Consider the following 16,427-nt stretch of genomic DNA (forward strand, 5'->3'; position numbering starts at 1 on the left):
TGAAGCTGGAGGTGTTGAGCAGCCAAGGCCACAAACACTATGTGAGGAACATCATGAGAGAGAGACTGCGTGGAACCCGAGGATACCTGGAGCTACAGGTGATGTGGGATGCTTGCAAAGCCTTCCCTCCAGGCCCTCGGTAGGTGTGGCACCTATTTCTACACACTTGCAGAATCCGCCAAGACCACAAACTGCCTTTTCCAACTCTCACGACCCTGAAAAGCGAATATTAACTGAGTTCTTGCTTTAAAAGAAGGAGAGAAAAGAAGGTGGCATTAAGTGCAGCGTCATTCAAGCGGCGGGTACCGGGAATCGAGGTGCTACCGCGGACCGAAGGTCTCGGGCGGCCTCGAAAAGCAGCAGCTCACAGTGACCATGGCATGACTGGTGTGACTAGAGACAAAAGCTCATCTGGACATTTCACATTCAGTGAGGAAACGCTCCACCGCACGTGGGGAGAATGAGGGGCTCAATGACAAAACAACAAAAACCGAATGTAATCAATCCAACTTCCAGGATTTGCAGTCCACTTCAACAGGGGTGGTGTGTTAACGTCCTTTCAAATCAGAAACCGGACAGAGACAAAGATAAAATACAGTTTGTACTCATGAAGGGAGAAAGAAGTGAGCGGGTCAATTACCTCTAATACCTCGGAAACGGCGAAAGCAGCTCTTTGTTTCGTCTCTTACTGCGTTCACTGACTGATATTATTGTAGCAGCAGCTCATTTGAGAAACGCAAACGGGGTTATGATGGTGGCGAAGCGCGACAAAGACGCGCTTTATGGTTAAAGACAAAACGTGGAGGGAGTTTTTCTCGGTTTTTTGTTTTGTTTTTTGCTGCCTACTGTACTGGTCGAGTTGTGCACATCAACAGAAGCACAACAACTGACGCCGTTCCAGCGTCGCCGCGCGCCACTGTCACGAGCGCCGACATAAAAAGAGGCGAAGGATGGAAGGAACGATACATTTTGTAACAACCACAGCGGTACATTGTAGCGACACATTTTATATATACTAGCGCTGAGGTCGCCGGGCTGCGACGGGAAACGGCGGATCGAGGAGCGCAGTTGCGGCATTTCGGCCAGTTTCGCACTGGAAGTGGAAGTGCGTTAATGTTCAATTGTAGAGGAACAGGAGCCTTTTCTCATCAGTCTCCGCGTGAGCTCCATCATGACAATCATCTCCTACGACCCTCATTAATCAGCATCATCATCAGGTCCGATCTCCTCCCGCACCGTATAATAAATGATGTTAAATAATTGAGCAGTAGGTAGGTATGCAAAATGCCACATTGGCTGCGTTACTCTGCCGCATAATTTCCATCCCATCAGGAGGAAGCTGTTACGTGAACTCCGGGACTAATGACTGGGCAAAACTAAAACTTCAAGGTCACACAAATAAATGTATGAAAGCTGACGGTTCTTTATGTAAGCAGCGTTTGAGGAGACGCGTGCTGGCGATGCGATGGACGGAGTGACCACGACCGTGGTGAACGAACCGAACGAACGGGACGGGAAAAGGAAAAGGAAAAGGAAGCGATCCGTCTCTGTGCGGGAGCCCGATTCCTGCGGGATGATGAGCTAACGGGTGGAATCTGCTCCAGACAAATAATATTAAATTAATTCATGAACAGATTAATAAATAAATAAATAAATAAATCTCTGCGATAATACGCAACAACATGTCATGTTCAGGGAAAGTGCAGGCAGGCCAAGTGAAGGCTCGACTCTGCTCGACTCTGCTCGGCTCGGCTCGGCTCGGCTCTGCTCAGCCCGGCTCAGCCCACGCCGTTGTTTTGCGCCTTACCTTCGGACAGCTCGAGCTCCAGTTCTGCCAGCCGGGCTCGAACCTCCAGAGGAAGGGGCAGAGTATCGCGGTCCGCCATTCCGTCTCTTTACAACACGGCGCCTCTCTTTTCTCGCTCTGTCCAGCCTCCGACTCCGAGCGCCGTCCACACGGACAGAAAGGACAGCCGACCGAGGGACTCCGGAGGAGGTATCTTGGTACGGGGGAGGGAGGGAAGAGGGGGAGGAGGCAGGGGGGGGGGGGTGTTTTGTTCTCCGTCAGCGGAGCCCCGCCATTGCTCTGCGTTCTGTAGCGATGAGCGGTGCCGTGATGCAGGCGGTCAGTGCGGAGCTCCAGCGTCCAGCGATCAGCCCCCAGTTCCTGCTGCTGCTGCTGCTCGTCGTCCTCCTCCTCCTCCTCGTGGATCTCGATCCTCCTCCTCCTCCTGCTCCTGCTTCACGGCGCCCGTCTGCGGCTCTCTCCGCTCCGCTCCGGCTGTCACACCCACGTGATGTCGCCGAGACAAAGGCGCCGCTTCTAACCGGCAGGTGGCGCTAAACCGCACTAACGGCTCGTTGCGTCGCGCCGCAAAAACGCGGCTGATTGTGAAAAATGTGCGAAATCGTTCCGCGGCAAATGTGCGGCGCTGCACGATCAGCGATGTGTCCGTTCGTCACATTGATGCTCATTTCATCGTGCGTGCGCGCTGGTAAGCGCTGGACAGCGCCGATCTCGTAACACGTCCACCTTCATCATGTAACGCTTCTGGAGGAAATCATGAATAAATCGGCAATAACAGTTGAAACTGCCTCCAGCAGCACTGGAATCATTGGAAAGGAGCTTAAAACACGAGTACTTACGCACTTTGCTCTCTTTTGTGTTACTACTCCGTATATTAATATTTCTTTTTGATTTATTTTTACCAATACTGTGTGCTGCTGTGTTCTTAGCGCTACGACAGTCACGATCCTTGTGGGACTTGAAGCGGCTAGTTTTACAGTGCAGGTTTTAAGAACTGAACATGACAATAATGACTCGAAAGCATCATGTTTCTTCATGCATAAACATATTGTAGTGTTTCTCCATAGAACTACTGGAAACTGGCTCGACAGACGGGGTAAAAGGAACATGCTCTTTATTGAAACCGTACATATCCCCAACAGCGGTCTTAACAAAGATGCTTCAGACAGTACAAGACACAGAACGCCTCAGAATCCCCCTGGGTCACTCCCAGCCCCCCTGTTGCACCCTATGGTTAAGGGGTTCCCCCCGGGACTCCCCAGAATCCCACTCTCAAACACTGAACATAAATAGGACGACAACCAATCGGAAACCGCACACAACTATGTACACACACATAAACACTAATGCCAACTATTTACATTTACTCCCCTCAGTGATGTTACAATATAACAATAATATAATTATACGACATACGGGAGCACACATTATTATATTATTATTATACAATATATCATGGGGGAAAAAGCAGAATTCTGCAGTTACTGTGCACGGTGCTGCGGAGAGACGCGAGCGCGGTACCGCACACGTAGGGCGACACTGTATTTCGCCGCGCGGTCCCTTTAAGGAGCGAGCGCAGTTACCGCCCACCGCCGCTCCGTGACGCCTCCACACCTGGGGGGGCGGGGCAGAGGGCACGTGACGCGCTACGTCGAAAGGGACACGAATACAGTATTGCGAGCTGACGCTATTTTCGGTGTCGAGTCGGTCGTTTACGTCTCTGCGAGTACAGTAGTTGAGTGGTGTGACGCGCGTGTCGCGCATCCTCTTCGTGCTTTGGGTGGCATGTGGGTTCAATCCCCGCTCAGTATGTCTATTCTTCGGTGCGCTGCTGGTGGTGACTCTAAATCCCCCAGCCGCGAGTGTGTGTGTGTGTGTGAGTGACAGAAAGAAAGAAAATGTGTTTCGCTGGTGTATATGTCATGCATGAGTGACTCGCTGTAAGAAGTGTGTCTAGCAGTGTAAGTCACCCTGCCTGGCCTGGTGAATAAGATGTGGGCTGATACACAGTAAGTGCTTTTCTCAGGCTGGGAGTTGAACCCGCGTCCTCCTTGGAGTCCAGAGCTACACGCAGCACCGTGGGGCCCATTGGATGGAAACAGCAAATTTTAGATGCATCAGCAGTATCATTTCTGTCTTTACCAGGGGCTGCTTTTTCATTCCAAGTTGACTTGGTTGGACGAAAACCTGCACTCCATGATGTAAGAAGATGTTGTGGCTTGTATTGATCAGGAATCGTCGATATTCGGATCAAGTTTTATGCAGCTGCTCCTCTGATAACATTGGTTGGTTCATATGGTGGAAAGAAAGTAAGAAACAGTAACTACTCAAGAATCACACACCTGTATCTAATTGTCTCTTCCTGCTAATGTAATGAACACACAGTATTTTCCATGAGATGCTCATCGCTTTGGAGAAAAGTGTCTGATAAATGAATACATGTATACTAAATTAATACATGTATACTATAAATGAATACATGTATACTATACTATAAGACTATCGGTTATAACAAAACGGCCAACTTTTAGTGAAAGTACGAGCTATAACTATAGTTTTCTCTTTCCAGGAAATATTTCATTTATTTTTATTTTCCTGCATCAGTATATATTTGTCAATCAGTATGAAACTTTTTCTTCTCTGTGAGCATCCCTAGTATACTACATTACTGAAGTATGTATGTATGTGTGTGTGTGTGTGTGTGTGTGTGTGTGTGTGTCCGTGTCCAAGTCAAATTCAACTTTTTTGTCACTGCACCCATAGATGAGTTACACATACAGGGGAACAAAATTTTGTTTCTCTTTGGACATCCGTGCCGCACTGGACATAAAGTGCAAGACAGTCCAAATACAGGATAGTGCAGCACACAGTGTGTGGTGACAATATACAATATGAATAATACTAAAAAGATTTACATATAATATGGTTGAGGGTGTGCTGGCACAGCGGGTTTGGCTGAGTCCTGCGTTCTGGCGGGTCTGGGATTGGAGTCCTGCTTGGGGTGCCTTGTGACGGACTGGTTTCCCGTCCTGGGTGCGTCCCCTCCCCCTCCAGCCCTATGCTCTGTGTTGCCGGGTTAGACTCCAGCTCACCACGACCCCGCTTGGGATAAGCAGTTTCAGACAATGTGTGTATAATATACAGAACAAAAGAAAACTATACATATAATTTATACTGTAGCACTAGAGTACTAGAGACTGTGTGTGTTCGGGTATGCAAGTGCATTTGTGCACATTTCTTCACACTTTTTGTCTCAATTTTCTGGACTACAGCATATATTACCGTACGTAGACAAGATGTGAAGAAATCTTTGGAAGACAATATTTAGATGCTTTGCTGGGCGCCACTGTGTGGTCAAGTCTCTCACTACAACTTGGGAACTACAGTACAGTACACTCTTACGCTCTGTCACTCGTACCTGTCACGTGGGCAGCCGATATCCTGGTTTTCATGTTTCTAGTATGATATTGTTTTACCACTTTTGTTAATTGTTCGGACGTGAACCCAAGTGCAGAGTTTATTTGCAAGTGCGAACTAGGGTGAAGCTTGATGCCCTGTGAACGTGATGTTTGAGTTTGGTGAAACACAAGGACTTGAGAAATGGTGACAGACTGGAAGCACACGGGGACCAGGTAAATCAAAGACCGGAATATACAGGGCAGCACAATCGTGAGAAGGTGCACACAGAACATTTTGAGCACTTGCTGGGACTCCACAAGGTGCACAGATGCGCTTCACTCCATCCAAGCCTGGTTTCATACGCTGACAGGACACACAGGTGCGTTAACTCCCAGTTTTGTGAGTCTCCAACCAGCTCCAGGAAATCCTGCCATAAAGTCCAGAACGAATCCGCAACAGTGGTCCCAACAACAGCTTCAACGCCCTCTGACCAAAGCTCTACCCTGCGAGACATTCTGGTCTTTACACTGGTTTATGCCACCTGTACCACGGCCAGATGAGAATCCACACACACATTGAGCTGGACTTGAACCCAATGGCCACTGAGCAGATGATGGGCTGAGGCACCACGTCCTAAATGAATTCTACAAAAAAAGTGTAGGTAGTTGCCCCCTCTAAACGAAACGCGCAGCGCGTTCTTCTTTCGTGCGCATGCGCCGCTGTGTGCCGCCAAACGGTCACTCAGAACGTCCTCGGAACCCCAAGTCGCTCTGCCGACGCTCGTCCGCTAGGGGGCAGCGTGGGGCCGCTTCGCAATCGCGCCCTTCGCCGGTGGAAACTGCCAGCAGATGGCAGTTTCGGATTGCTGCTCTCGGACGAGCTGCGGTTCCGCTCGAGGTCCAGTTTCTGCTTAAAAAAAAACAGAAAAAAAGAAAAGAAAAAACCCATTTCGGCTTTGAAAATATTTTAAACTTTTTCCGCGACGCAAAGTGAGCGAAATGCACAGAAAGGTGAGGGGGCGAACGGTTCGTGGCTTCAGTTGATCGCGGTCGGGCGGCTGTGCGAACATTGCACATAGACGGGGGGGCGGGCGCGCGGCAGTATTTATGGATTATCGCTTTTATTTTTCACGCGGCACCAACGAAGTCGTGTGTTCGCGCTCAATCCTGAGAGAGAGAGAGAGAGACATACACGGCACTGCGCCCGAGGAGCAACCGCCGCGCGCCGAGCTGTCACGTGCCGTTATGTGCACAGGTAGCCGCTCGCACGTGACGACACGCCGGCGAAGGGAAGCTTCCGCTCCGTTACAGCACCGCTTCAAGGCGGAGAGGCGGGAGGCGCGAGGGCTGGCGCGAGCCCGCCAGCGCAAAAGAACGCTGAGCGGTGTGGCGCGCGTCCGTTTTTCTCATTTTGTCACAGTTCACGTCACTTTCCTTTTTACTTCGTCGCCACGACGATTATTATACATTTGTGCCGTGAAAACTGTAGAAAAGTTTTCTGAAGAAAAATATCTTGCAAGGAATAATAAATAAAACCACCCGTCCACTTGAGGACCCGCTTGTCCTGAGCAGGGCTGCCGTGCTCCGGAGCCCATCCTAAACCGCGGACATAACTCCAGTCCATAGCAGGGTAGCCCCCCGCACACACACACACACACACACACACACACACACACACACACACACACACACACACACACACACACACACACACACACACACGTCATGTTTAAATCACCTGCACTATGTAAGCTCATTTACAGGTGTGCGTTTCCCACCCACCTGTGTGTCCCTTCAAAAGTCAACGTCTGTTACCGTGTTACAGTGTCGCACATCACACGTCACACCTTCTGTTGTGCTTCAGCGCTTCGCTGCTGCGGAGCATTAAATGCTTGAACTCACTGATTTGTTGCCCACTTTTTCGAGTACTTGTGTATTTTTACTCTCTTTTGGCATTAATATGACCCTAAGGACAAAGGGCACTTATGTAGTTTGTGTCCTCTGAGTGATTTACTGTGTTGCACACATTTACACTGTTTTGAGGGACCCTCCTGCTTACAAGAGAATGAAGTGAGTCGTATTGCCATGGCGACACACAGTTTTACATTCCAACACACAATGTGCCGAGTGGAGTTAAACAAGCGACCGTATTGTTCATTTATTTAAACACACTCCGCGGTCATGTAACACTTCACTAACTGGCTGTACATGGATTTACACTAAATACTCATTTCCCCATCGCTGTCTCTGTTCTCCCTTACTCGCAGGTATTTATATGTATATTTACACATTTGGATGCGTTCACACGTTAAGGTTGATCACTGAAAGCATCACCCCCCAGGAAGTGACTCTCCAAAGAATTTTCTGGAACAGTGAACATGGCAAGATCCAGACGTCTTCCTTTGATGGGCTTCGCTTTGTTTTTCCTTTGCTCTGTGATGTAGGTCGGATTGTGCACCTGCAAAAATACACTTCATGTCGTTATCCTTTTGTTCTTTTGATCCACAAGCTCATTCTGTCTTTCACTTTCATTTTCACCGTGTTGCAGGGAGAAGGTTTGCCATAAAGCACCATTTACCTTTGCCCATTTGCACAAGAATGCCTTGAATGTTTCCCCTTTTACACATGCACTGTTCACACTGTTTTATATGTGGCTTTGGACAACTTTGATAATAGTTTTTTTTTCATTGTGGTTCTTGTCACTGACTACTGTCATTACATTTGTGTGTTTAGTTGACGCTTTTCTCTAAAGCAGCTAGGCAGTTTCTACTGCAGTAATTCAGGGTACATACCTCGACCGAGAGTACTACAGCAGGTGGTGGGATTTGAACACTGTGCCACCTGCAACCGTGCAGTAGTTCATCCATTGAAGGTTGCTGTCCTTTCCATTGCTGTGGTTTGTGGATGTTGTTCTTACACCTGTCTTGTCCTGCGCTATTCTTGTTTCTACGCTCAGAGTCGAAAGGTTCAAAAATAGCCCAGTGACCGTACAGCAGGTCTCCATCCCTGCTCAGTTCACACTGGACGGTTGCTGGATGTCGGATGAAGAGCTCTCCCCAGGTGACAGCCCTTTGTGTACCTGCCAGCTCTCACTTGTGTGCTCTCCAAAGTCGAGTGGAGCAGCCAGTAGCTGGGATCCAGCCTCTTTCAGCGCTTCGGCAGGACGGGAGGGGAGGAGTGAGGAATAATGGCATCACCCCGCTCTATCAAATGGGATATCTTACTGTGCGATGAAGAAGTGAGAAGATGAAGTGCAGTTGTACACATCCCCTTGTTGAAAGTTCTGCCTCTCTCCCACGGTGTAAAAGGTCATTTAAAAATGGAGCTGTTCTGGCACCGCATATTGTACGTGCTTGTTTTTACCTTGTGGTCATGCAGACTGTCACCACACAAGACTAACCATGGAGCACAGTGTGCTGGACAGACAGCAGCGATACTCTTAGACTTGGGCCATTTTTACTCTTAACGCTGAAAAGTGAGTGTGCTCAGTGCTTTACACTCTAGGAACCTTCCCCTACAGTCTTTGACATGATAAAGGGAAATGAGGTGTAGAGTTGGAGACAGTTTTACGCTGGAGTTCAGAGGTGATGCTCAGGTTCTTTTAAGGTGGACCTGCCATAGCAACAAGATTCCTTTAGTGTCACTGGACTGTTGTGGATGGCCTACAGAAGAGCCCCTGATCTGCAAGAAGCCTGACAAGAAGTATGGTGAAGACAGGAACCACTCAGAAAATGAGTGTGTGTGCAGGTCTTTGGTTTCATTCACTCCAAGTGCATTATGGTGAGTTCTGGAATTCTCATATAGTGTACATGGAGCTTTCCCTCCAGGCTGAGCACGAACCTTGTGACATTTTAACCTGCGAGAGGCTTCTAGCTTCACGCTCCCTTGCGGTGTGGGGTGCAGGACCAAGGGTTTCCGTGAGTCAGGTTAGTGTAAGCAAGACAGGACACCTAGAGTCCCCCACTCACGGTATAACACTAAGAGCTGCTGCTGGATTTGCTGCCTGGGTGGGAGCCTTTTATTACCAGTCAAAGTAACATAGTGAAGTAGTGATGTAAACGTGATGAAAATGAGAACATGAGGCAGTCATGACTCCCATGGTCCTTGGGAAAAATGGTCACAATGAGAGTACAAGAGGGGAGAACAGACACACAAGATGGCTCAGTTCACTCAAGCTCACCCTCTCTCAACCACAAGGACCTGCAGTGCTTTCTGTTCGCTGTTGCTCTTCATGAAGCGACATGACTAATACTGCCAAGCCGCTGTTGGGACGTGAAGCTCACACTATGTACTGCTGTCCCACCTTGTTATTTTTATCCGTTCTGCTGCTCCCCTGTCCGTGACGCCCCTCCCCTCCTCTCCCCTCCTCCAGAGCCTCAGCTGTCCTGGGGTTCTTCCCTTCCCTCATCAGGTCTGTTGTGATGTTTGAGCTCATTACTGGCTTCTCTCCAAGAGACACATGGGGACACGGCTGATGGGAATGGGGAGGTCAGCGTTGAGTTCTGGGATATTAATCTTGTGGTATCATTAATATGAAGAAATAGAGAGCAGTGACATCAGTCGTCCTCAGTGGTGTGATAAGTGCAAGTAAACTGAAGAAAGAAGACATTGTTTGGCATAATTAATTCTTCTTATTAGACAAGTCCTCCTCCCACCCACTCTGGCCAGAAGTACTGCTTCTCTGGCTGAGCTCCAGTATGCAAATGGGTAGGTGTGGCATCATAAGCTTCCTCTGTTGCATAAATCTCTGTTTATGACTGAAATAATGAAATGAATTCTGCTTAATTGAATAGTAGCAGAAAGCTCACGTGACTTAAGTCTAACTACTTTCAAGGATTTCATGGCTCAGATGTCAAAGTGAAGAAGCGTGGCTTTCATCACGATGGTTTCCAGCGTTGTACCCTTGGGAGGCCTGTGAGCATTTTGTATACCGATTGCGGCCCTCTGTGAAACTTCCCTGATCAGAGTCCTTTACTCTCTGGAAAGTGTCGGTCAGAGCTGTTGATGTTGGCACATCTGATTTGGAACATCAGCGGAAAGAGCTGATTCCTTCTCCCGTCCTTGGGCGAGGGACATCCCTCAGCGGGACGTGCATGTTCCACCTCCCACTGCTCCAGAGACTCCGTGTTAAATACAATGTCTGTGCAGCAGGTAGCAGTGGTGGCTCACATCTCCTGAGGTTAGATGTAGGTTCGAATCCAGCTCACTTTGTGCAGAGTTTGCATGTTCTCTGCGTGTTAGCTTTCGTTTTCTGACACGGCCCAAAGACAGGTGTATCAAGTGAGTTAGTGACTCTGAGTTGCTCGTAGTGTGTGCATGTGTGAGTCAATGAGTGTGGGTTCCCCTGCAGTGGACTGCCATCCCGTCCACGGTGTAGCCTGCCTTCTGGGATGCTCCCGTGGCATGTTTTCCAATAAATGTCAGCAGTCCTGTTTTTTAGGCTTCCCTCTTTCCTGAGGGGTCTGCTCCTATCTTGGGTTGTGTCTGTCAGTGTGTGCGCATTGGCGTTGGTGCGTAGAACGCACTTAGCATGCATGACATGTATTGTATGAGGCAGGTGTTGCCGTGGCAACTGTCAGGGTCTTAAGGTTCTACAGCTGATTTTCGGGGGCTGACTTGTATTAATCATTGAGCAATGTCACTGCTAGAATGGAGTGAGCAAGGGAGAGAAGGAGGTTAAATTAATTTATTAAAAGCATGTGGTGTAAAGGACCGACTGTGTCCGGTATGTGTGACTTCTCTGCTGTTCGCACTGTATTTCGGTAGTGGGCATTTAACTGATGAGTGTGTTTTTTTTATGTTTTACTCACTCGCTGACTGACTTTTGTTTGTCCTTGTTGGGTTTGTGGCACTGCAGAGGCTGTTCAGGAGTCACTGGGCGCTAGCCAAGGAGGGAACTGCATCTCTTTGGACTGTAGGAGGAAACCAGAGCACGCAGAGGAAACCCATGCAGACATGGGGAAAATATGCATACTCCATACAGGCAGATCTGGGCTTAAACCTGCGGCCAAACAGCCCAGTGATTGTGAGGCAGCAGAAACAGCACCCATTGTGCCACCAGACCTTCTCTTTGTTTCATAGATGAGAGTAATGGCCCTGATTTGGCTGTGCTGGTAGAGCACTGTGAAAAAGTATCCTTTATCTAGTATTAGGTTTTGGATGAAGACCTGAGGACATTCTGTGTCAGAAGTTTGCAACAATAGAGGACATGAGAAGGTGGGCAAATACTTATTTGCAGGACTCTGCCTTTCCTTCGTATGAATAAGGAGGCTGAAGGTGATGAGATACAAAAGCTGTTGTGCTCAATGTTGTGCTCAACGCGTCTGCTTTCGGGCATCATCCCAAACCTGATTTCTTCTAACAGACTGCAGTAGAATAAAATCTTCTCACTGCATTCTTTCATTTCACATTTTTTGAGTCATTTCTTCCCACTTTAATTTAGTTTCTTGGCTCATTGACTTTCAGTAATTCCCTTGCAGTTTGCTGCCCTTGCTTTCTTTCACCCAAACAAACATGAATTTGTGTCCTGTTCATTTTATACACCGGTACACCTTCGAGTAGTGATTGTGGTGACAGCTGTGGAGTCAAAGCCCATCGCTCAAATTCCTGTCACGGTAGTAAAATGACTAGGAAAAGTAACGGGTAAAAACTGCTATCGTCCTCAATAATACACTCATTCTATGACAAAGGGTGTGTATTTTCATAAGCGGTTGTACAGGAGCCTGTCATATGGGCTGAGTGTATACACCCTCTTTTCCTACAGGCTTCTTATTTTCTACTGTGGCATTTTTGCACGTTTAGCGCTCATTTTAATTAGGTATTTTTTTTTGTACAGCGGCTTGGCTGCTTCTATTATATATTTTGGGACAACATTAAAACTTGGTGTCTTAAACTCAAATTATTTTGTCCCTCAGGAGTGTCAGTCTGGAAATTTTTGGGCTAAATGTGCTGTTACATGCAGTAGCACAGCAAATAAAACAATGTAATGAGGGTAACATTACTGTGGTCAGCAGTGTGGAGTAGTGGTCAGAGCACTGGACTCTACGCCTGATGTGAAAGTGCTCCGAAGGTAATGTCTCGCTCTTTCCCCTCACCTTTTTGTCCCACCATTTACCAAATGCTTCATGCCAAATGCCATAGTAACACAGAATGTTCTAGCGTGTTTTCACTGTATTGTGGGAAACCTGTTATAGTGCGGTGTGTGTCTCAGTATAGCAGAGTTGAACCAGCTGTACAGAACGGTACTCTATTTCTGCTTCCAGAAAGTGCCCGACAAAGACAAGACATGAATAATGACTGCCTTTAGCTTTCGGTGTTTCCTAGTGCAAAACTGTTTCCTTCGTGAGTCCTGTTGCATACTGAAACACACACTGGAATGATCTGTGTTGACTGAAGGTGAAAATTGTACATGACACACTCTGTGTATTCAGGTTTTCCGTAAAGAACTCCTGCCTCCTTGGGAACGTTACGTAACATTAGGTGGAACACAACCTGGTGCCTTTCGAACTCCTCGCTGTGTGTGATGGGAGCATCGCCGGCTACAACTGGAAGAAACGGAAATGAAGGGAAAGAAGAAAAATGGGGTGCGAGGGTGGGCGGGGGGGGGGGGACTGGTCAGCCGTGGGACGAGTGGGATGTTTACAAATGAAGATGACCACATCAGCTTGCACCTCTTTGGTACCCAGGGAGCAGCAGTTCTGTAGAATGTTGTGTACTGTCAATCGATCTGTCCATCTAATCTGTGTGTCCTTTTATTTAACTGATTCCAAAAAAGTTTCAGGCAGCTGCAGGAATTTGTTTCATATTAAGTCAGGAAGTTTTCAGGAGTGCATTTTAAATCAGCCCCAGCACCTTCCATCAGACCATCAGTTGTGGAGTACCCCCAGTGTCCAGCATGGAAGCTGGGTAATCTTCTAGTCAGCCTCTTACTGCAAAGCGTCTTCTGTTCATGTCAGCAACTATTCTCCAAACTAAGGGGGGCAAGTAAAATGTGCAGCTACACCTCAGGTCTTTGTACCCACCCAGCATAATCAAGCGCTTCTGATTGAGAGGGGAAAGTCATTCCATCACATACGAGTCAGAACCAAAAGCCTTTGTGCTTTTGATTCTATACCTCTTGTATGTGGGACCATCAAGTGGGCAGGGGTGGAGGAGTGAGCAGTCTGGCTGGGGTGTCACGCGGGATTAAGTCTTGTAGGTGTCAGGGAGCAGATCTGTTGATGGTTTTGAATTTGATGTGGGCAGCTACAGGAAGACAATGAAGAGAGAGGTACGTGGGAGTGTTTCGGCAGGTCAAACACAACTCGTACCGTGGTATTCTTTATCACGTGGATAGAATTAATGGAGCAGACTGGAAGACCAGACAGGAGAGTGTTGCAGTAGTCCACAGGGGGTTTACCATGGTCTGGACAAGGAGATGCATAGTTTGTTGTGAGATATGGGGAGATCCTGTGGATGTATCTGCAGACTGGGTTGTGGCTTTGATATGTTAAGAGAATAAATGACTTGAGGCAGTCGTTTCTCCCAGGTTCTTAGCTTATGAAATAGGTGAAATGAGTGAGTTTTCCAGTTTTATACAGAGTTCAGAGTAGGAGGACCGACCACCTGGGAGGTGAAAGATCTCTGTTTTGGAGAGCTTGAGTTGTAGGTGGTGATCAGACATCCAGGTAGATTTGTCGAGAGGCAGGAGGTGATGTGAGGAATCGTCTGTAGCTTCAGGGAGAAGCAGAGGAACTGTTGGGTATTATCAGCATAACAATGGTAGGAGAAGCTGTAGGCGGCGAAGACAGGGCCGAGGGACGAGGTGTGGATTGAGAAGAGTAGGGGGCCCAGTACCGAGCCCTGTGGGACACCAGTTGAGAGAGGCTGAGGAGATGAATGGGTGCCCCACCAAACCACTTGGTAGGATCTGTCTGATAGGTAGGACTGGTGGGACTCAAACCATGTCAGTGCTGTTCCTTTGATGTCAACCTGACCAAGAGAAGAGAGTAGAATCGGGTAGTTGACAGTGTCGAATACTGCAGACACGTTAAAGAGGATGAGCATTGACAAGGGGGGGGGGGGGGGGGGGTGTCACTCTAGTAGTTCTGGACTGAGGGTGAATCCAGAGAGGGTTTCTTTACCAGAGATGAAAGTTTGGAAAGCAGATGGGAAGCAGCCAGAGGAGAGCGAGAAGTTGACGATCATGAAGATGAAGGAGGTAAGTTGCAGGGAAATGTCCTGTAGGAGTGGCGAAGGATCACATCAAGGGAGCAGGTGGCGATTCTGTGTGACAGAAGGAGGTGGGAGATTTCGGTTTCTGACAGAGGTTGAGATGTGAAGAACAAGATGTGGTCAGGGCAGGTGGGTGCTGAGAACTTGTCTGTGAACGAGTTGACTTTGTCTCTGAAGAACAAGGCAAAAACGTCAGCGGTGAGAGATGAGGAAGGAGGAGGAGGAGCGCAGAGAAGAGAAAGTAGTGAAGAATCTGCTTTTGACTGCAGGCTGCAGTTTGTTGTAGAAGAAGGTGGCTTTAGCCAAGGAAACAGCACAGCGGAAAGTTGCTAGAACTTCTCATTTATCTGCAATTGTCTGTGGTGTTTGTAACTCGCTCCACACACTGCTTTGCTTTACTTTACAATCAAGTCTTTCCTAGACTGCCCCCTACTGTTGGCCAGTTCTGCTTTTGTTGGACGACTGTTTTCCTCAACCTGCTGGGGAACACAGACCGAGCTCAGTGCCTTCACTTTGAGGAAATGGGAGTCAGAAATCCATTTTTTGTCAACGGACTGAAGAACTTGTGTGTGTGTGTGTGTGTGTGTGTGTGTGTGTGTGTGTGTGTGTGTGTGTGTGTTCATTCCAGGACTTGATGGCACTCTCTGCTCCCAGTGACCAGGCTACAGAGAACAAGAGAAACTGCTGCAGTCAGTAAAGGACATTTAGTGTGAATCATAATCATTCAATAATGATACTTTTACATGTCACAGTCTAATATTATTTTGTATAATTCAATTTATATGTAAGCTTGTATAATGCAGTTCTTTTTTGCTACAGCAGTAATTAAGACAACACAGGTTTTTATATTTGTTCTGAATTTTTTGATGAAGTACTCAGAGAAGCATGGTCTTGTTCATGTTTTTGGATATTTTTTTTGCTCAGTGAAATAATTATGTTTTTTTCTTTTCTCGTGTAAAAATAACACTTGACCCAGATCACCTGGTATGACCAAATCTTTGAGCCTTGTCACCACCCATTTGCCCATTGGCATCAAGCCATCAGCTCCTATTGTCCTCTGTGATTAGTGTCATGTTTTGTGCCAAGTAATAATAGTGAGGAATGTGAAGCTGTGCGTTTCTCTGCACATTGCTGGTAGGAAACAGTAAGAACTGTGTTTTTACCCTGCAGTCTCTTAGTCCGGGTGCTTTGTGCCTTTCCTCTGTTGCAGTTTCTAACATGACTAGTTGGTGCCACTTATGCTCTGCATCACATGTGATAGTAGGTGTTGCTGGGTTTGTACAGAGAGTCAGCTAAGGACACACCTGTACTTCACCAGCATTTTTCAGTTTCAAATTCCCCTAAGAGAGAGCTGATATTGTGTCATGTTTTGGGGCGCATCAGGTAATACAGTATCTTGGACTGTTACTTTCTGTCTGAAGGTTCCTGGCTATTTACACTTTTCACAGGTATTTTCACTGAACCAGTGCAGTAAAAATGCAGCAGCACGGTGGTACAGCGAGTAGCACTGCTGCACTCACAGCACCTGGGTGGTGCGAGAGGACGTGGGTTCCATCCCCACTCGGTCTGTGTGGAGTTTGCATGTTCTCCCCGTGTCTGCGTGGGTTTCCTCCTGCAGTCCAAAGACATGTTGCTGAGGTTCCCTCATAGTGTGTGTGTGTGTGTGTGTGTGTGTGTGTGTTCCACTGATGTATGGATGAGTGACCCGGTGTGAGTAGTGTATCTAGCAGTGTAAGTCACCGCGGTGAATAAGGTGTGTGGGCTCATAACACTACACAGAGTTCATTGGAAGTTGCTTTGGAGAAAAGTGTCTGATAAATAAATAAATGTAATGTGTTTCTTAGTGATCAGTTACTGATTTGCCCTTTCCTGCTCCAAAATAAAAAGTGTTGGTCCACATCCCGGAGCCCTATGCAGTTCCCCGAGGTCCATTAGTATGCGTTGCCATTATGTCTTTGTGTACCCCCTACTGCAGGCACTGCAAGAATCGAGATGTTCCGGAACATGCA

The 16,427-nt window shown here is 47.6% G+C and overlaps 1 protein-coding gene across 6 annotated transcripts in view; it reads right to left on the reverse strand.

Annotated features, from left to right (window-relative positions):
- LOC108927702 (disco-interacting protein 2 homolog C) overlaps positions 1 to 2,297 on the reverse strand; it is a 61,981-nt gene extending 59,684 nt beyond the window's left edge. For all 6 annotated transcript variants that reach the window (XM_029246152.1, XM_029246150.1, XM_029246149.1 and 3 more), the window contains exon 1: positions 1,808 to 2,297. In XM_029246152.1, the coding sequence (XP_029101985.1) occupies positions 1,808 to 1,886 (79 nt within the window). In that variant the 5' untranslated portion in view covers positions 1,887 to 2,297. The remainder of the gene's footprint in view (positions 1 to 1,807) is intronic.
- Between the last annotated feature and the right edge of the window lie 14,130 nt (positions 2,298 to 16,427).

The sequence above is a fragment of the Scleropages formosus genome, chromosome 19, assembly GCF_900964775.1.
Source record: "Scleropages formosus chromosome 19, fSclFor1.1, whole genome shotgun sequence".
Taxonomy (NCBI): domain Eukaryota; kingdom Metazoa; phylum Chordata; class Actinopteri; order Osteoglossiformes; family Osteoglossidae; genus Scleropages; species Scleropages formosus.